This window comes from Pavona decussata, unplaced genomic scaffold (genome assembly GCF_977016875.1).
Source record: "Pavona decussata unplaced genomic scaffold, jaPavDecu1.1 SCAFFOLD_98, whole genome shotgun sequence".
NCBI classification, from domain to species: Eukaryota; Metazoa; Cnidaria; class Anthozoa; order Scleractinia; family Agariciidae; genus Pavona; species Pavona decussata.
The window spans coordinates 2,143,049-2,164,118 of record NW_028145514.1 but is presented as its reverse complement, the minus strand read 5'-3'; the positions used below and the strand labels follow the sequence as shown (position 1 = coordinate 2,164,118).

The following is a 21,070-nucleotide window of genomic DNA, read 5'->3' as shown; positions in this document are numbered from 1 at the left end:
TAAGTAACGACAGTTGTAGGCCACGAGACTTTTCTATCTGGTGAACGCTAACAGCCAACCACAAGTGAATAACTTGGGTCAGTGACCCGATAGGCAGAAGGAAGTTGCACATTGTATGAAACTGTTTTCGCCAGGCGAAAGCTTAAACTACGAAAATGCGAATAATTCTTGCCAAAGAACTATGTCTCGCTGTTCTCCCAATGGGTTCTGCATGGAGTGATACGGGAAACTTTCGACGGTTTTAACTTGTGATTAAATGTGTTTTCAAGGCATTTTACGCAGTATTGGAGTACGCAGTCAGACGTAAGAGGAAAGCTGCCCGAATTGCCCGAGCTTTGGAAGAACGACGAAACAGGCTTCTGCGGACAGGAGTCACTCGGTGGATGAAGGTGTGGACACAGAAGATTTGCTTTGTGAAACTCTAATAGGCCATTTCTGAATTGCTGTGATCCTCGTTATGAAAGCGAAGCTAAGTGCAAAGCTTTTCATAAAAAAATTTGCTTTGTTTGCATATGAATGAAAACTGATTTTCATAATAAAAACGTTGGACTTAGCCTCACTTTCTTATTGAAGTTCAAAGCAACTCGGAAATGGCCTATTCATTTGTTCTTTGAGGCTGCTTCTCAGCATTCGAATTAATTTTTTTTACCTTGTTTTCAATATGAATAACCTAGGTTGGGTTTCACCTGGCTGCGGAACGATCGAGACTGGCTCAAGAACGACAAATGGAGGTTGGTTTGGGTTTTGGTTTCTCTTGTTTCCCAATGCCAAAACCGCCCAAAGCGTTTAGCGCTTTTATTATCCTTAAAGCTCTCTGCCTCATTTTCATGCCTTGTTGATCACGTGTTTACAGGCAGCTCACTCGGTTCATCGGTGTGTATATCGTTGTGCGATCCACTGGAGACGAATAACAGCAAAGCGAGTGCGGCAAAGAGGAGGGAGGCCTAGACCGAGACCCGTGATCGAGACCGAACCTGATTGGCAGGTTACAAGTATCCCGCGCCCAGTCCCTTCTCAGCAGCCCTCGGTCTACAGTACGGATATTAACAGGTATAAAAGCATTTAAATTACCTTTGCTGAATGGTGTTTGTCATGGTCTGATATAGTAGATAAAACTATCAGTGGAGGGAACATAACACGTATAAAGGACACATGGAAGTAGCGCGATTTTTGTGAAAACGTGAAAGTGTTTTTCGAAAACGATACAGAATCTTCCCATTAATTTAGAGTGGATATTAAATTCGATTTTATAAAAAATAATACAGCCGCCCTTTATGTTGACGACCTTTAGCGAGTGTGAGCTACGATGCTTTTTATTGTCAAACTGAATTTAGGTAATTCTATGTTGTAACAAGAATTTAGTTGATGTTTTTTTAAAAGGAACAAAGTGGGTTAACCACACATTTTGTTTTGTTATGCAAAGAAAAGCTGAGAAAAGTGAAGCTAATCCCAGCTAAAACTGATAAAATGAATCGTCTGGTTTGAAGTCGTCCGCCATTTTATTCCATTTCTGCACTCACCGCCATTAGCAATCATAGTTTACATTGTTTATGACCTACATACGATACACTTCAACCTCGCTGAGTTTCCCTTCTTTGTTATATCCGTTTCTTTCCGGTTTTACTCTCAGCATCGTTTCAGAAGCTTTCAAGGAGCGTCCGAGACCACGAAAACCTGATTACTTAAGGGAGTCCTTTGACGACACCCAAATAACCACGGGAAAAAATCGTCCGCCGAGCGCGCCATCCACGCGTGTTACAACCAAAGGCGATGACGAGACAAAACCTCGCCCCACCCAGCCCCAGCCGTGTTATCAAACAAGGAACAATATTCATCCCCACCAGAGGAACCCTCGGGAGGAGTCAATCGTGTTCCCTTCTTCTTCAGGGGAGGAATCCTTCAATGTTGCGGAAGCACCGAAGGAGACTGGGAAAGATACATACGGTAAGAAGCCACAACATGTTTCGTTGTTATGTTTTTGTTTTTTTTTGTTTTTTTTCAATTTTTTTTTTAAAAGAACCAACCTAGCTAAAATGCCCATAATTGTTATAGTTGCTTTCTATACTGGCGGCCAGTTAAGCCGCCATTTTACTTGAACGAAATAAATAAACAAATAGACTTTGCTTGTTTCTGTGCACAACTTACTTGGCGCTTACTTGTTTGATTGAATGAGAAATTCCGCGAACAAATGTTTTATTGGCAAGACTCTCCCATTAATACGTAACGTATTCGTACATGTTATGTTTTTATTTTAAATAATAATAATAATAATAATAATAATAATAATAATAATAATAATAAGAATAAGAATAATAATGATTTTTAATAAAAAATAAAAAAGAATGAGAACTCTTTATTAACATATTTCAAGCAAATGCTATTCACAAGTTAAAAGTAGATAAAAGAACTATTAAAAACTATTTAAAAACTATTTACAATTCATTTCGATGAAAAAAGAGACTACTTTCAAGCCAATTTTTTTCCATAAAGTTACTATGCTATTCTTATTAAAAAATCAATAATATTTACAAAGTTAAAAATCTTAAAAAAAGGGAATAAAAACCAACATCAAATGGAAGGCTACCAAGAAAAATAAGAAAAACTAAGAAATAAAAAATTATGTTCTCAATGTTTTTAACGAATGTTTGCATGTCCTTTCTCGATGTCAAAGTCAATGTCCGTCAAATCCAGATGGATCCTCCTTGTAGCTCGCGAACCTCTTAAGCATAGTAATGCTGATCTCAGCAACTCGAAGGACACCCTTGCCCTGATCCATGACATAGTAGTCGCATAGCTTTCGCCCTTCTTTGTAGCAACTTACTCAGCCAGCCTACTATGGTATCGCTTGCATTCCACCGCCATTCCACCTGTCGTGCTGTCGTAATAATAATAATAATAATAATAATAATAATAATAATACTCAGCTCTTTGGACTGGAACACAAAAACTAACCTGAAGGATCGAATCAGCCAAAAAATAACGAAACCAGTATGATCAATGAACAAAGATTGCTTCAAATGTATTTCATCAGCCATCTTTTTTATCATATTATTTGAATGCTGGCTCGTCTCGCCTTTGACGCAGAGATTTTCATACATCAGTTTTTTAGTCCGATTCTGATCGATACACTCTAAGAGGTAAGGGCAGATATACTTTGAGGAAGAACTTTGCAAGAACCAATGCATTTCAGTTTAGTTATTTTAATAGAATAGTGGACTTAGTCATGGAATACTTTACCATTGTCAGCTCTCAACGTTATGATTTTTACATGTAAGAGGGGAGTAAGAATTTTTTTCGTGCTAGTGCATAGATTTCTTGTATTAGTTCATTTTTATGGACTTCTTTGATTTATTAACCCTTTTCTTTAATTGCTTGGATTATTTGGGCATACACACATGTATAGGAATTGTTTTTTAAGTTTTGATTTTTGTTCGAGGGGAAAGGAGGTTTGTTTATGGTTTGGTTGGTCTTTTACAGACCATTCTTGTGGCATTTATTTATTTATTTTGTTTCCTTTTACTTTTTTTTTTCCATTTGTTTTATGTAGTATTACTATGAATTACAATAAATAACTAAATAAATGAATGAATTAATGAGTGAGTGAGTGAGTGACCGACCGACCAGAAAATCGTGAAATATAGCGAGGAAAGTGAGCAATTAATCCAACAGCTGAGTGCATTGCTGGTTCTTTTCAGATCCAACAAAAGCCGCAACTAACAGCAAGCAACCGGGTGTCAACGAGACAGCAACAAAACCTGTTCAAACATCTGTCATTCAAGCGCTTAACAACACAAAACAAACAAAGAGAGACGGTAGAAAAGCCGTGTTATTGCCTCCGTCGTCCTTTACCCTGCCTTCTCGCTCTAAGGGATCTTCGCTGCAGGACTCTTTACCCCAGGGGGCGGTGGTGCGTAATTCCAACTCGACGCATCCCGCGTCTACTCCTCGCACTTCCCTAGACAGTCAAAAACTTGAGGCGTCTTCTCCAGCCACCTCGGCATCGAGTCGAAGCTCAGAAGAGGAAGGTGAAAGAGAGGAAAAGACAAGAGAACGGAATGGTGAAGAAAGGATGAGAATGGGGAACATAATGGGAGAAGGGGAGGAAAGAGACGAGGGACATTCTGCAGGGGAACTGGGGGAGGAGGGATTTGGACCGAGGAATATGAAAGATGAGCCTGAAAAGAGTCAGCTACGAGAGGAAGGAGATCTCCAGAACCAGATTGCCGCCATGAAGAATACACTGCAAGAATTTCAAGATTTGAAAGCAGCGTATAAGTAAGTACAGTTATCATTCTTTATGTGTGTTTAGATTAGCTCTGGTTTGGCAAGAATGTGTGAGGTTTGTAACTGCACAAAGATTTATTTTCCGTCTCTTGTCTTGGCGGATTTTCGTGTTCATAATAATTTTTGAGATTTACTTTCTATACTGCCTAAACTCAACTCTAGCAAGACGTTCCTGGCACCAAGTGAAGTTTATATTTGAGTTAATCAGTGCGGAGAATCACAATTTCAAACTCTTAAAAAAGGTAATTCTGATTCGCCCCAAGCGAAGACCTGCTTGCATACTGCTGTGTCACTTCGTTCCTGCTCTCTCGTCCTTTAGCTCTGTTTAACTAACCGTGCTGAAAAAACAGTCAGATATTGAATTGTATTGTTGTTGTTGTGTTGTTTACCAACCAAAAGAGCTGCTTGATGCCTGTTGATTTTCTGACGCAGTGTACCTGTAAACTGAATATTGAACCAAATTTTGTTTGTTTTATTAGTCATAAGAAGAAGCAGCGAGATCAGTTGTTCGTTTGGGTTCAAGAGCAGAGAGAGGAGCTGGGTCCGAACTACGAGGACGAGGAGCTATTACAAACTGAGCAATGTTTGGATGAGGTAAATAGAAGACACATATATTTTGTTTTTTCGAAAGTCTACTTCTGACTGCTTCTGTGTGATCGTGGGGAATGGCGGGGAAGTCATTGACATTGATTGGTAAAAGAATTCACTGGAACTTCTTTTAGCTTTTGCTAAATGTAAGATTTTTTTCATTACAGCCAATAAAAACACTTGTCGATCGCTAACGCCAACCCATCAGAGGATGAAATTTGAGAGCTTATCAATTCAAAGATGCTTATAGCTAAGATTCGCTGAACACCGATCATTTCGGCAATATCCAGGGTAGGGTTTTACTTTATGGACGAAGACACGGCCTAATAAAGAAAGCATGTTCACTAGACAGTTTGTGTAATTTTTCGTCTTTGTTGTTTTCTAGTTAACCGAGGAAGTAAACGAGATGGCTGAAAGAATAAAACAAACTCGACCACTTGTTGAAGAAGTAGCAGCTAGCATCAGACAACTCATTCAAAAAACTGGATTGGGATAGCCGGACTAATCTCACAAAAATGTCATTGGGTTTTAGAAGAATCAGTTTGTACTGCACGAGACCGGGTGAATGGTTTCATGGCTGACTTGTCACTACAGTAACAAGTAACAGAATGTGACTAAATCAGCTACCAGACTCCCACCAGTGGGTAATATAAACTGGACAGTACGTTTGTTGAGGACTGTGAATGAAACCTTTAAAATGAAAGTACTTAGTAGTACGTTCCTGTGTTCTGTTTGTTCTGGCATTCTTAGGTAAAAAGACATTACATAGCATTGTGTTGTACAGCCGGAACAGACAAGCGACCCCGTTTAATTTTCTAAGAGACAAAGGCAAAAGTGAAAGATATTAAAAACTCTGTAAAAGTTTAGTCCGGTCGACCATTATTGCAATACTTACGTGGTATTAAACAGTTGTTAGGCGCCGCTCAATTAGAACCTTCAACATATCCCCCTTTCCAACCCCCAACCCCCACCCCCCACCCCTCATGGAGGGGGCAATCCTCCAAGCATTCAGTGAACTTTTCAAATTCCCGCCCACCCTAGCGCTGAATTTGAAAATTTGCGCGTATGTATTTCGGGTTCACAATCGCATACGCATTTACAAGAAGTGAAATTTAAATATTACTAAAGCAAGCTGATCTCGGTAACCGGGCTGTTACCGCGACGTCTCGAAACCTTGGTTTCAACGCTGATAAACAAATATATTACCAAGAACTGGTTTGGGAGATGGCACAACTTTGTGTGGATGATAGATGTATGTTCAGGGCTGTGGTAGTTTCAATTTCGACAAACGTTCGAGGGAAGAGAAGGCCAAAGCGAAGCATCTCATCGTTTTGTCATCTCGATAACCGGCTGAAATTTACCCTATGAAAATAAAGACAAAATTCGCTCCACTGCGCCCCTCCCTTAAAGGCAATTAAAACAATCCATGCTATTCAAAGCCCCTCGGTCGGTCACGTGATCTTTTAATTTTATGAAAGGACCTTTCTGAAGACCAGAATCTCGAGAAGCCTGTCCGCGTTTAAAAACGATCAAGAAAAAAAAAAAAAAAAAAACCGCCGACACCACATCACCGTACATCGCTCCTTCATCTATTATAAACACTCCATTTCCACAGTGCACTCGACCGAGTTCCTTCATAGTGTAATATCAGTTCTTTGCATACGTACCCAGTGGTGTAAGAACATGAAAAACCACGATAGATCTTATTATGTTGCTTTTAATCACCTCCACTGCAACCTTCACTCTTTTGCACACTTTTAGTGCACTGAAACAACAATAATATCGCTTATGTTAAAGTAGTTGGGGTGCTATATAGGGATTTATAATAATATGAATACAACAGGTCGTAATATTAAAGTGGTGTGCATTGTTTTCCTTTTTAGTTAAACCTTTAAAGGTCAGTTATTTAGTCGTAAGATTATCCCGAAGAATCCTGTCGTCGGCTTCTTTAATATCAGTAGTGGGTCAAGCTTTTGTGATCTCAATTGTTAGAAATCTTGAATATTTTTGGAATCATTCTCAGAACTCACACTTAGCCAGAACATGTCAAAACTACACTTTGTGGTTGGTCGGTATTATCATTTGATCCCAAGACCACAATGCATATTGTATTCAACTAAGCCTTCGCTGTCTTGCGACGCTAGTCATGGATCTCAAAACCTTACTTCATAATCTTCACAAAGAAGTCTCTTGTTCTGTGTGTGGAGACACGTTCACTGATCCAAAAGTTCTTCCCTGCTTACACAGCTATTGCCTTCATTGTTTGAACGGGCTTCAACGAACAAGCGGGAGAGTTGGACAGATCACCTGCCCTGAATGCCGTGGGGAATTCAGAATCGCTGGGAGCGGAACTCCTGACCAGTTGCCCACCAACTTTCGATTGAACAGCTTATTGGATGTGTTGGCCATTCAAGAATGTAACTCTACCGGCGTAAAATGTGGAAACTGCGAGAAAAAAAGCGCGCAGTGTTTTTACTGTTTTCAGTGTTCTGTGTTCTGGTGTGAGGACTGCATTACGGCACACAACATATTCCGAGCGAACAAAGGACATCGCGTGCTCGCTCTTAAAGACTTTAAAGATCAAGACATTGAAGATGTGATAAAGCGACCAGCATTTTGCCAGAAGGAACATCACGAAAACGAAGAGCTGAAGTTCTTTTGTAAGGATTGTAAAGTTCCTATTTGCAACACTTGCGTTGTAACACTTCATGAAGGTCACGCTAAGGCGCCCCTGGCAGAAGCTGCCAATGAACGAAAGCTACGCGTAAAATCTGTGATTGAATCTCACAAACAAGAAGCGCTTCAGAAGAGAAGTAAAATCTCTAAACTTCAAGATGAGCGAACTAAAATTCAAACACAGGTCGCTAGCGTCAAGCGAAACGCACAAATATTTGCTGACAACATGATGAAAGTGATTGAAGCGAAGAAACAAGAATGTTTTAGAGAAGTTGAAAACAAAGGAAAAGAATCAGTTAAGCGTCTTGATATGGAACAGTGCGTGGTGGAAAATGAATTACAGCAGATAGAGACAGCAATCGAGAAAACTGAAACGCTTGTTAACCGAAGCACAAGCGCTGAAATTGTACAGTTGGACGAAAGTTCCCTGGAAAGCATCAGTAATGCTGGCGAACAAGTTGAATGTGATTTTGAAGATCCGGGTTGCCTTTTTTTCGTGGAAAACATTGACCTAATGGAGAAAGCAAGCTCTGAAGGGATTGGATGTATCAAAACATTTATCAGCAAAACTAAGGCGCCTCAATCAAGTGCCGAAGGAAAAGGAATCAGCGAAGCAACTGTTGGTCTTGAAGCACAGCTTGTTTTAACAACACGAAACGCTGAGAACGAACAGTGTTACGGCGAAGAATTTGACAGCGTAACAATGGAAATAAGAAATGATCAGGGCCATGACTGCACCACAGAAGTGAATGTACAGGATAACAAAGATGGCACCTACAATATCAGCTACTTTGCCAAAGAAACTGGAACATGCCAAGCATCAGTGATGGTAAATGGAAAACATGTTCGTGACAGTCCTTTCACTGTTCAAATCAAAACCAGACAATACAGACCTGTGTTATCGTTTGGACGACAAGGTTCGTCTGTTGGAATGTTTGATGAACCTTGGGGAGTGACAGTGAATGAACGTAACGAAATTGCTGTGACTGATAGAAATAACGTTAGGGTTCAGGTATTTAGTATCGATGGAACTTTCTTGAGGTCTTTTGGTCGTGAGGGTGATAAAGACGGGGAGTTTGACTGTCCTCGTGGGATAGCTTTCCTTAATAATGGAAACATTATCGTGGTTGACACCTTTAACAACCGAGTGCAAATGTTCAATGGGCAGGGGGAATACCTCAGTCAGTTTGGTGGTAAGGGAAATCTTGATCACCAGCTTGATTATCCCTGGGGCTTGTCTGTAGACAGTGATAGTAACATCATTGTTGCTGATTCAAATCACAAGCTAATTAAGATCTTCACTCCTAATGGCCGGTTGTTACGTAAATTTGGCGGAAAGCGCTCTTTAATAGATCCCTGTCACTGCATACAGAAGGACAACAATCTAATAGTATCAGACGCGGCTGATCATTGTATTAAAGTTTTCACTGGTGAGGGTGACTTCTTATATAAATTTGGAAAGAAGGGGAAGGGAGACGGGGATTTCTATCGACCGCGTTTCTTGTCATTTGACAAGGCAGGACAACTGATTGTTCCTGATTTTGGTAATGACAGAATTCAGGTGTTCGATCTGAGTGGAAAGTTTATAGCAAAATTTGGAGGACCCGGCAGTGAGATTGGTGAGTTTAAAGGACCAACCTCTACTGCAGTACTTAGTGATGGTAGGATAGTTGTGTGTGACTGGGGTAATCACCGTATTCAGATATTTGAATAGATATCATATTATAAAGTATATTATTCGATTAGGGAATTACCTTTGTCTATATGATTTAATATAATCATTCATTACATATATAGAGTTATCGCTATGTTTACCTCAACCCGTTAAATTCAGTAGTAGCAGCTTCTTTCCCGTTTTTATGTAATCAAGAATCTGTTATTGAGAGCTTTAGGCTGGGTTACAGAAAAGATCTTGAAATGAAAAGATTTCCCTTCCACCTTGCTGGAAAGTAGCAGCAATGTTACAAGACTGTTTGCATTTTCAGTTTCTTCACATTTGATCAAATTAACTCCTTCATGAAAAGCTCGTCATAACATAGTCTCTTCGTCACGTAATGTCTTCTGTTCGATCATCAAGTTGAACTAAAAAAGGTTTCTTTACAAAATTTCCTGCCGGTCAATGCGCTTGTACATGTCACTAGTGACTGCTTATCGCACGGTGAAACATTGTCTGCGTTGTAAATGTAAACCAGTCTTTAGAGAAATTTAATTAATTTTTTTTCAGAGAAAGCTTACACAGCATATTCAAAGGCTAAAATAATAACAAATATCTTTTTACATAAATGATCTTATTTTAGTATTTGTATTTAAACAATTTGTAACGTCTTGTTTTTTCATTGAAGTTATTTCAGTACTATCCATTGTGAACTCAAGTAATTGCGTTTATACTCTGACTACAAGTTTGTAAACGCGCAAAGGAATTGAACTGTGAATAAATTATATTTTACCCACAATCAATCTTTGTTGTCAGAAACTGGTGCGTCATGATTATCTTATTAAATGGCGTCTATTTCGGCTATTGATTACTTTCTAAACTAAGATAACAAAAAATGAATGGACTTTGCCTCAGTGGTAAGGTAAACAAATCTGTGAGTAACAAGTAACAAACGGTAGTCTTTCCCACGCACCGACTGATTGATAAAGGGAGCAATTAAGGGCTAGACAAGCCATTCAAGTGCCGAGAAAGAACGGTGTTAGGGCCGCACTTGTTTTTGGAGCTCACAGTTGTTACTACTCGATACAAATGAGTTAAAGGCAGAAATACACCTTGCATGAGATCCACCACAAGCACAAATGGGGTGTGTATCAACCGCCGACCGGTTAGCTCAGTTGGTTGAGCATCGGACTATCGTGCGGGAGGTCGTGGGTTCAAACCCCGGCCGGACCAACACTTAGGGTCTTTAAAAAACTGAGGAGAAAGTGCTGCCTTTGTAATGACATCTGCAAATGGTTAGACTTTCTAGTCTTCTCGGACACGACACTTCCATGTTCATAACCCTGTGGGACGTTAAAGAACCCACACACTAATCGCAAAGAGTAGGGCATGGAGTTCCCGGTGTGCTGGTCTGGTCTTTGTGCTATTTCATGATTCATGGGTTGGGTGGATTGGATGAGATCGCTAATGGACATACGCTGATGTCCGATCTCACCCTTGCACTGTAGTAATGTAGTAGTGTAAACCGCATTTGAATATGCATATAGAAAATGCGGTATATAAATACCATTACCATTGTGTGTTATGCCGTGGTAATAAGTCCAAATGGAGACGAGATGAAACAGCATCTATCGTACACAGTTAGCAGTCCATTTCTAAATAGTCGAGCGGGACAGGTGTCAGGCGGGGAAGAGGACCGACTTGGAGCGGACGAGCCGAGGAGTCAGCCCCAGTTTCATCCAGCTCACGCTACTCTTTGAGCTCTTAACTATCCCGAAAGCGATGCTAGCAGTCTATTATTACTCGGGCCGTAAGGCGGCACGAGTTAAGTTCTCGGTCGCGTTTGCAAATTCTTTTTTATTTTTATTTAGTTTTTTTTTTTTTGGGGGGGGGGGGGGTGGGGGTGGGGGGGAGGGAAGGTCGCGATGGACCGAGAGATAAGACTTCGGACCACGAGTTAAGTTCTCGGTCGCGTTATTTCTACTCAGGCCGTGAGGCGCCGAGTTTAAAAGTTCACCACATGACGTGTTACATACAGGATGGCAGATGCAAGACAGAAATGACTTAAAATGAGACTTATTCCCCTAGAATTTATCAAACAGAAACGGCATTCGCTTACCTAGAGAGGCATTTTTTTTATTTCTTAAACTTTCTTTTAACTTTCGAAGTTTTTCAACCATTCATATTTAATCTTTTCATTACTACACTTTAAAAATTCGAAAGGTTTATATCGTTTTTTATTTTCTTAGCTTTTTTTAGTTCCTCAAGGTTAGTTTTGTTTCACCAAAAATTTGGCAACTGGAGGTTACCACTGCTAAAAGATTGTAGGCTTACGCACCACGCAGTCAAATATGGCCCGAGTATAAGCTGGAAAGAGCTCCTTGTTGCCCATACAATACAGCACCAACGGTAGTGGACGTGACCGCGAGTAACATGCTTCTCGTTATTTCTATGAAGTTAAGGCCTGTTTATACAGAGCACAACCGCGACCGCGAACGCGGCCATTGCGACTTTCAGCTGGAAAGTTAGCATGAACAACCGTTCATACAAAACCGGGTAGTTTGGGCTGTGCAATACGTTTCCACGCATTTTTGTTTTTCTCTGCGTCTTTAAAATCTTGACGGCCTTTGATTTGTCCGACATGTTTACAACCAGTGCGCAACAAAGTCAATTTTTTTACGCATAAACGGCGTGAAAGCCGGTCCGAGTTACACGAAAACAAAAGAACTGATTGGTTTACAAGAAATAGCTCGTGCGACCATCGCCTAAAAATTCGCTCCAGAGGAAATCGTGCGACTTTTCGCACGAATCAATTTCCAGCCTCATTCGTGGTTGCCTTTGGTATAAAACGGATTCATACAAATTGCTTATACGCAATCCAATGCAAACGCTGCGTTCCCGTTCGTGGTAAATCATATACACGCGTGTTACAGTTTATAGGTAAATTGTTCTGTTGCACTGTGCTGCTATATTATAATTTTTAAAGTTGGGAAATTTGCATGCAGATAGTTTAATATAACTGACTAAAATTTTTAAATATAACGACTGGTGCAAGAGAAAATGAAAATGAAAATGAGCCTGAAGAAGGCTGGTTTGGCCAGCCGAAATATAGTAACCTTTAAAACGCAATTCTACGTTGTATCGGTCTCTGCTTCTTTTATCATTTATATTTGTTAAGCCGATCAGATCCAACGTATACCATCAGGATTATCGTCCGCGGTTGTTGCTTAGACTTTACTCTCTTATTGGCCACGCTACTCACTATCTATTCCGTTGTAGATAGTGAGTAGAATGAGTAGCCCAACAGCGTGCGGTTGTCAACAAAACGGCGGCCGCTTCTTCGCGTTTTCGAAGTGTCTGTGAAGAGGATTTGTTGTTAAGTTTTGAACGACTATATATTAGATTTATACTAAAGCAAATAGATTATTCGCTTTCGATTAGTGTGCGTGAAGGTTGATGAGGGCGAATAGGTGATTCGGGCTTCTCCCTTATCAACTATCACGCTTACAAATCGAGAAAGAGTAATCTAATTGTTGAAATAATTGTTACATTAATATCTTTCTTTTGTGTTCAATTGCCTTATGGGATATTCATAGAATGCTAAATAACCGATGAAAGAGCCCAGTTTAGTAATCAAACTGTTGTTCCACCTTATTTCTTCCTTGATTGCATGCCTGTATATTAATGTCGTAATAATTAATCTTCCAGCAGTTTCTTACAGAATAGACCTTTTTCTCGGGAATTTAAAATTTTGATTGCGGCTGGCTAACGAAAAACCATTGACATCACTGGAAAGAGCATCTTAAAATTAGTAAAAAGAGTTGTGTTAAGATTTGGTTCTGTAAGTTCATCATTGATTGTTAACAGTCGTTTGTATGAAGACAGGCAAAACTTGCCTGTCTCCATACAACGTCTAGATTTGTCGAAAACCTATTAACAGTAAACTCGAGCAGTCTCGCCAGTCATTCGAGAAAGCATAGTTCAAGACCAGACAGCCTGTAGCGAATCCCTTTACAGCAGTATCCAAGGAAATGAGTTTCTATTTAAGATAGGTAGAGACTCGAGATAGCAAGGTTTTAGAAGGAATCAACTGAAACACTTGTTTGTAAAAAACACTTCTCAAAGAACTACAAAGAACCTGAACGGTAGACCTGATTTCACTTGCCACCAGAACTGAGAAAAGAATTTTTTTTCTTGATGTCTCCTCCGTCGTCCAGAGATTCAACGCCATCAAGCTCGTCCATCATGATGGCGTCCAACCTCGTCTGTGTGTACAGGTTATCAAATCGCTTAATCAGAGCAGATCGCCTGCACTCTCGCGCGGATAGGTCCTCAAAGTCACTGAACGAATTTTATTTGAATTTAACTGTCGAAGAATCGTCCTTTTAAAAACCAATACGAAGGAAAAGACTTGAGAGTTTGGAAGCAGGTGTTGTCATATCTAAGTCAGTTCCGTTTGTCAACGTCGCAAGAGACAAAACATAGGCTCACACTGTTTGGTGAGAAATGAAGCTCCCACAAGCATTTTTCAAAAGTTTAAAAAAACATCGTGTCTGCGTGTAGCACCGGAAAGATGGTCATAGATAGAATTGCCCTAAAACTGGGATTTAGAATCTGAAACCTACTGTTTTAAACATTTTTTTAGCTTTCCCTTTAACAAACAAAGGAGGGCCCATCCCAACTTAAACTGATGAACCCTTCGGTTTCAAGTCGTCCGCCATTGTATTCTATTTGAGCACTCACCATCAATTGGCAATCATAGTTTACATTGTCTATGACCTACACACGATTCTAAATTTCATGACGGTATAGTAACAGGCAGCATACACTTCACCCACCTTAATGCACCGTTTCTTTCCGGTTTTACTCACAGAATCTTTTCAGAAGCCTTCAACGAGCATCTGAGACCAGGTAAACCTGATTACTAAAGGGACCCCTTTAACGTCACCCAAATAACCATGGTAACAAATTTTCCGCCGAGTGCACCATCCACGCTTGTTACAACTAAAGGCGAAGATGAGACAAAACCTTGCCCCACCCAACCCCAGCCGTGTTATTAAACAAGGAACAATATTCATCCCCAGCAGAGGAACCGTGCTCGAGAGGAGTCAATCATGTTCCCTTCTTCTTCACTGGAGGAATCTTTGGTTGTTGCAGAAACAACGAAGAAGACTGGGAAAGATACATACGGTAAGAAGCCACAGTTTTGTAGTATGTTTTTTTTTTCAAAAAAGCCAACTAGTTCAAATGTCAAATGTCCATAATTGCTATAATTGTTTAATCTGCCAACTTTTTCTCCACGTGTTTCTACAATGGCGGCCAATTAAGTCGCCATTTTACTGACTTCGGTTGTTTCTGTGCACGCCTTACTTGACGCTTACTTGTTTTGATTGACTAAGAAATTCAAACAGAATCGCAAACTCTAGCGAGGAAAGTGAACAATCAATCCCTCAGCTGAGTACATTACTGGTTCTTTTCAGGTTTACCAAAAGCCGTAACCGACAGCAAGCAGCAGGGTATGTGCGAGACAGCAACAACACCTGTTCAAACATCTGTCATTGAAGGGCTTGACAACACAAAACAAAACAAAAAACAAACAAGAGAGAGAGACGATATCGCCTCCGTCGTCTTTTACCCTGCCTTCTCGCTCAATGGGATCCTCACTTCATGACTCTTTACCTAAGGATGTGGTGGTGGGTAATTCCAACTCGACGCATCCCGCGTCTACTCTGCGCACCTCCCTAGACAGTCAAAAACTTGACACGTCTTCTCCAGCCACCTTCACATCGAGAAGAGAAGATGAAAGAGAGGAAAAGACCAGAGAACGGAATAGTGAACAAAGGATGAGGATGGGGGAGATAGTTGGGGAAGGGGAGGAAAGAGACGAGGGACATTCTGAAGGGGAACTGGGGAGGAGGGATTTGGACCGGGGAATATGAAAGATGAGGCTGAAGAGAGTCAGCTAAGAGAGGAAGGAGATCTCCCGAGCCGGATTGCCGCCTTGAAGAATACACTGCAAGAATTTCAAGATTTGAACGCAACGTATAAGTAAGTAAGGTTTTTTTGTTACTTTGAGAACACGTCTGTTTTGGCAAGAATGCACTAGGTATGTAAATACCCAAAGATTTATTTTTCGTCTGTTACTTGGGATTTTCGTGTTAATGTTAATTTTTGAGGTTTGCTTTCTCAGTACACTGCTTGAACTCAGCTCTAACAAGAAGTTCCTGGCACCAAGTGAAAATATATTTGAGTTAATCAGTGCGGACAGTCGCAATGTTTGGTGTTGACTGAAAGATAATCCTGACTCAAACTAAGACCTGCTTGCATACTACTGTGTCGTTCCGTTCACGTTCTCTCCGCTTCCTTTAGCGCTGCTTAACTGACTGTGGTGGAGAAACAGTCAGATGTTGAATTGTATTGTTGTTGTTTTTTGCCAACTAAAAGAGCGGCTTGACGTCTGTTGATTTCCACTCACTCTTGATCTGACGCCATATGCCTGCCTACTAAATGTTGAACCAATCAGTTATTGAATATTATTTTGTTCGTTTTATTAGACATAAGAAAAGGCAGCGAGATCAGTTGTTCATTTGGGTTCAAGAGCAGAGAGAGGAGCTGGGACCGAACTACGAGGACGAGTTTCCTTTCTGGAGAGAGTCCGTAATGAAAGGAATTTATTTCGGTCAAACGTCTGTAATTAATTTTTGCCGGGGATTTATTTGCTGTCCGGGGTGCGCACAAGGCGAGAGTTGATTGTAGTACGTTCCTGTGTTCTGCTTGTTTTGCAAAGATGGCCATCGTTTGTGACATTCTTAGGTAAAAGGACATATCAGAGCGTTTTACAGGAACAGATAAAAACTTGGCACCGATTCGCTTCACTGTTAATGTACGAAACAAAGGTGGAAGTGAGAGGTATTAAAACTCTATGAAAGTTTTGTCCGGTTGTTTATTATTGCAATACTTAGTTTATATTAAATAATTGTTACGTCAACATATCCCCGTCCCTCCCCTCCCCCGGCAAGCTTCCGGGCATTTCAAGTTTCCAAATTTTCTTCTTTAAAATATCGCCCCTTCGGGGCCGCAAAGCCCCTCAAAATGCCCTACCTTAGCGTGGAAATGCCCCAGTGTGACAAAGTTGTCATGACTTCCGGTTGTGTGACAATGACGTCACTATGCCATGCTTCACTGAACATGTGCATCCTTTTCCGGTTTTAGAGAGCGAGTTGTAAAAAAAAGATGTCTTCGTAGTCCCGGTTCTGTTTATAACTAGTAATACCTGCCGGTAAAGTGCCAACGAGTAAAAACTGTCACAGTTGCGTGCCGAATAAAAATTAAGAAGTAAGCAGACTACAAAACATTTTTCAAACTGGATCATTGTTTAATAGAGCATACACCTCGTTCCTAGGGCCTTTTCCCCACCCCCAAGCTTGGGAAAAGGCCCTGGGAACGAGGTTGATAGAGCATTGCAAAACTCTCATGCTATTTGTTGTTTGGAATGTCTACAAGAACTATACTTGTGAGGAAGATTAGAGGTGAAATATCTGCCGCCCTTGCATTACCTGTTTGAGTTTATACAAAAACCAAAATAAACAACTTAGCCTTAGCCGAAGCAATTAAAGTTTACGTTGGAACCCTGTAAGACCTGAGTCTTTCACATTTGGTGTCAGAAGCGGGATAAATTTCGTCGAGGATAAAACGTTGGTAGACGAAATGGCGAGGCAGAAGGTTAAATTTTTGCCGAACGTAAACATGGAAACTCGTAGTGTAAAAAATAATCCAAGATGAAGAAGCATCTGTCGCTGAGAAACCACAAGACGTGCTAATTATCCTCCAACCGATGATAGAAAACGATCGACAGCGTAGAGAAGAAGAAAGAAAACAAAGAGAAGAAGCGGAACGACAACGGAGAGAGGATGAACGAGAAAGATTAGAAGAAGAAAGACAAAGACGTGACGAAGAGGCCACGAGACAACAAGAGCAGTTCTTACAAATTATGAAAGCGTTCACCGAGAAGCAAACTCAACAGGGGGAGCGGTGGCGAATTGACGAGGAGTGACGTGAAAAAGCAGGTGAAGAGGAGAGAAGAATAAACCAAGAGAGAAGACAGTAAGAGCAAGAAGAGAGGCGAATTTGGAATGCACAAGCTGAGAAAGAGAGACAGATGTTTTTGAAAAGTCTCCAAGATGGCGGCAGTAATGTTGGCAGCAAGACAAGCGCGAAAGTCGTTAGGAACACGGTTAAGGAACCCGACGATGCCGAAACTGTCTGAAAGTGACGAGATCGAAAACTACCTGAGGACCTTCGAGCGTGTATCCACAGCATTTAAATGGCCAACGGAGATATGGAGCTTGAAGCTTGCTCCGTACCTGACAGGAAAAGCACAGCGGCGTTCGTAACCATGGATAAAGATCAAACCCACCACTTTGAATCGGTGAAAACAGCCATCTTGAAACGGTACAACATTAACGAAGAAACGTATAGACAGAGATTTCGTGCAGCGAGAGAGGAACTTCAGGAGAGCTTCCTGGAATTGGAAGTTCGGCTCCGCGACCGAGAGTTATAACAAACTGACCCGACCTTGGACAATATCTGTAAGTTGCCAGGAGCAGAAATGGTGACGCGAAACGGGAAAGTAAAGTTCACTGTTAGGGGGGGGGGGGGGATTGTTGTATCGTCAGTGGAAGGTATTATGTGGGGAAGAGGACATTGTTAATCAGTTGGTTTTACCAGTACAGTTTCGTCGCACAGTGTTAGAGATGGCCCACAACATACCGACGGCGGACACCTCGGAAAGAAGAAGACGCTGGATAAAATTCAGCAAAGGCTTTACCGGCCCAGCATGTTCCATGATGTCTCTGAGTATTGCAAGTCCTGCGATGCATGCCAGAAGTCTGCTGGAAAGAAATTAGCAACGAAGGCCAAGCTGATACCCCTCCCCATTATTAATATGCCATTCAAGCGGATAGCAATGGACATCGTTGGACCATTGTACCGGTCTGAATCAGGATGTCGTTTCATCTAAGTCATCTGTGACTACGCTACCAGATACCCAGAGGCTGTAGCTTTGAAAAGAATTGAAGCAGAGGTGGTAGCGAAAGAACTGATGAAGCTGTTCTCCAGAGTTGGCGTAACTGAGGAGATATTTACGGATCTGGGCAGTCACTTTACTTCGCAGTTGCTAAAGGAGGTTTATCTCATGCTGAAAGTACAAACGATAAGGACAAGTCCAAATCATCCCGAAACAGATGGACTCTGTGAACTTCCCAATAATTGGGACAAGCTTCTGCCATACCTGCTGTTTGTATACCGAGAAGTACCGCAAGCATCAACCGGGTTCTCACCTTTCTAGTTGCTGTATGGCAGAAAGGGCCGCGGGCCCTTGGAAATCGTAAGAGAAACATGGGAGGCTGACCAAAGGAGCTCTGAAAACGTCATAACCTATGTTCTATGGATGCCAGAACGCCTGGAAGAAATGACAGAAGAAGCTCAAACGAACCTCGCAGCTGCATAGCCAAGACAGAAGACTTGGTATGATCGCAGTTCAAGATCTCGAGAGTTCAGCCCAGGTGACAACGTGCTAGTCCTCGTGCCGTCCAGCACGCATAAACGCGACGCTGAGTGGGATGGCCCTTACACAGGCAGACGGAAGGTGGGAACAGTAAATTATGAAGTGTATATGCCAGACAAGAGGAAGAAAGTGAGGATCTTCCATGTCAACATGCTGAGGGGATGGTACTATGCAAAAGGGACTAGTTATTTTATCAATGAACATGAAGAAGAAACTTCAGACAACGATGAAGAAATGCCACAGTTGTTATGGGATACGCCGAAGGGAACATGGCAAGATGTTGTTATGGGCAAGGATCTAGACGAACACCAGCGCCAAGACTTGTCAAACCTATTAGCCAAATTCACTGATGTTCTTAGTGACGATCCCGACAAGACACGTGTTATCAACCATAGCATTAACACTTGGACAATTTACACCTGTAAGACAGTGGCCTTATAGACTCTCCTACACAAAGCGCGAGACAGAGCGGAAGGAGTTACAAGTGATGGAGGAGATGGGAGTTATCACCCCTTCATCAAGTAAGTGGGCCGCCCCAATTGTTCTCGTACCTAAAAAGGATGGGACGACAAGGTTTTGTGTAGATTACCGGGGCCTCAACGGAGTGGCACAGTTTGACGCATACCCAATGCCACGAGTGGTTGACATCGTTGACAAACTTGGCAAGATAATACTGGCAGGTACCCACACATTGAGCATTTGAGAGAGACACTCAGGCGGCTAAGGGAAGCCTGTTTAACAGCTAAGCCGAAGAAATGTCACTTAGCAATGAGGGAGACCATCTACCTGGGTCATGTAGTAGGAGGTGGAGAGGTCGAACCAGAGCTGAATAAAGTCGAAGCTGTTAGAGAGTTTCCAAGGCCAGTTACAAAGAAAGATGTACGCTCATTCTTTTTTTTTAATTTTTTTTTTATTTTTTTTATTTTGCAATACTAAATAGCTACTTACAATACTTACAATGCTTACACTAAACAATACTTACAATACCTACATTACTACATTACAATACTGACAAGATTCCCGACACTGTTTAGATTAATTAATTTGTAATTACCTTACAGTACAGTTGTAACACTATTACTGTCACACTACAGTTACAACAATCACGTCAAGTAAATGCGTAATGTTTACACTTTTTTCTCATAACAGATACGTGATATTAAATAATTATACTAATTAAACATGCATCCACACCAGCTACCGTTCCACCCACGTGGCACATACTCTGCAAAAGGCAAGAAAGAAAAAAACAAGAAGCAAGTACCTTTTAAAGATTGTAATGTGAGAGGAAAAGGGGGAACGTGTCAATTGTAGGATGAGTCATTTGTATTCTACAAGTCCAGATATAGAGTCTTGCGACTAAGAATAAAAAGTAAAAATTTTTGCAAAATAGTGGGTGGGTCTTTAAGCCTATGACCAAGGAAGGGGTTAGCTCAAGAGAACGCACAGAAGATTCGTTTCTGAGCAGCCAATGCCTAAAATTATGCCAGAAACCGGACGTTACCGTACAGTTCCAGAAAAGATGGATGAGAGTTTCCTCTTCAATTTGGCAGAAATTGCAAAGATCGTTATCCCTTAGCTTTATTTTTTTTAAGAAATCATTAGTGGCGAATCTCCTGTGTAGCAGTTTAAATTAGAAAACGCGAAGTTTTGAGATTTTGGTACATTCAAAGGGCAGCCCATAAGCAGTCTTCCAGTCAATAGGTTCATTTTTTTCTATCATGCAGTCTCCCGACCATTTCGTTTGCCTATTCACGGGCTGCTTTCGTTTCTTTTCTATAAGTTTTCTGTGTACTATCTTATTTGTATTTTTGGCCTTTAGAAACTTATCAAGAAAACTTTCGTAGTTGATGCTTTCCTGAGAGGCGTTATTTTTAAAGGTTATAACCAGATGTTTTACAGCTGATATCACTCCATAGAAAGTCAGAAAATTTATCTTGATGTGAAAACGTTCTTTGAATTCAGAGAAAGATAAAAATCTGGTCTCATTTTCCATCAAATGACCGATATTCTGTATTCCTTGAGAAGACCATAATAAATAGTGTATTGGTTTATTATTAACACGAATAAGAGAATTTAGCCAGAGACTCTGTGACAGTAACTGTTTCTTTGAGCAAATGTTATCTTCGTAGATAACATTTGACCAAATTTGCAAAATTTCTTCCAAGAAAACATCCGATACCTTAAAGTAAGTTAATATATCCTTCTAGTGGAGATTACCTTTGAAATAATGTCTCCGCCTAAGTCTGTTAATTGTACATTGAAGAAAAGCTTCCATTTTGCCTCATTTCCTTTGTCAAGGT

General features: G+C 40.9%; 3 protein-coding genes across 4 annotated transcripts in view; all 3 read left to right on the top strand.

Annotated features, from left to right (window-relative positions):
- LOC146472619 (protein SFI1 homolog) overlaps positions 1 to 21,070 on the top strand; it is a 97,188-nt gene that overhangs the window by 44,279 nt on the left and 31,839 nt on the right. Inside the window, exons 27-33 of one of the 2 annotated variants that reach the window (XM_085119352.1) lie at positions 270 to 389; positions 675 to 731; positions 854 to 1,050; positions 1,631 to 1,944; positions 3,696 to 4,275; positions 4,764 to 4,878; positions 5,258 to 5,738. In XM_085119352.1, the coding sequence (XP_084975478.1) occupies positions 270 to 389; positions 675 to 731; positions 854 to 1,050; positions 1,631 to 1,944; positions 3,696 to 4,275; positions 4,764 to 4,878; positions 5,258 to 5,368 (1,494 nt within the window). In that variant the 3' untranslated portion in view covers positions 5,369 to 5,738. Of the gene's footprint in view, positions 1 to 269; positions 390 to 674; positions 732 to 853; positions 1,051 to 1,630; positions 1,945 to 3,695; positions 4,276 to 4,763; positions 4,879 to 5,257; positions 5,739 to 21,070 lie in introns of those variants that run through there. The other variant, XM_085119353.1, reaches the window with a different exon arrangement.
- Positions 5,929 to 10,001, top strand: LOC146472623 (E3 ubiquitin-protein ligase TRIM71-like). Its single transcript, XM_085119369.1, has one exon. The coding sequence runs from the start codon at positions 7,019 to 7,021 to the stop codon at positions 9,260 to 9,262; it is 2,244 nt and encodes a 747-aa protein (XP_084975495.1). The 5' UTR covers positions 5,929 to 7,018; the 3' UTR covers positions 9,263 to 10,001.
- Positions 13,971 to 21,070, top strand: part of LOC146472620 (uncharacterized) — a 38,281-nt gene continuing 31,181 nt past the window's right edge. Inside the window, exon 1 of the transcript XR_014866556.1 lies at positions 13,971 to 14,392. The gene's annotated coding sequence lies outside the window, so the exon portion shown is untranslated. The remainder of the gene's footprint in view (positions 14,393 to 21,070) is intronic.

Excerpts from the sequence above, each read along its gene's own strand:
- LOC146472623 (XM_085119369.1), top strand. The coding sequence starts at position 7,019 with ATGGATCTCAAAACCTTACTTCATAATCTTCACAAAGAAGTCTCTTGT.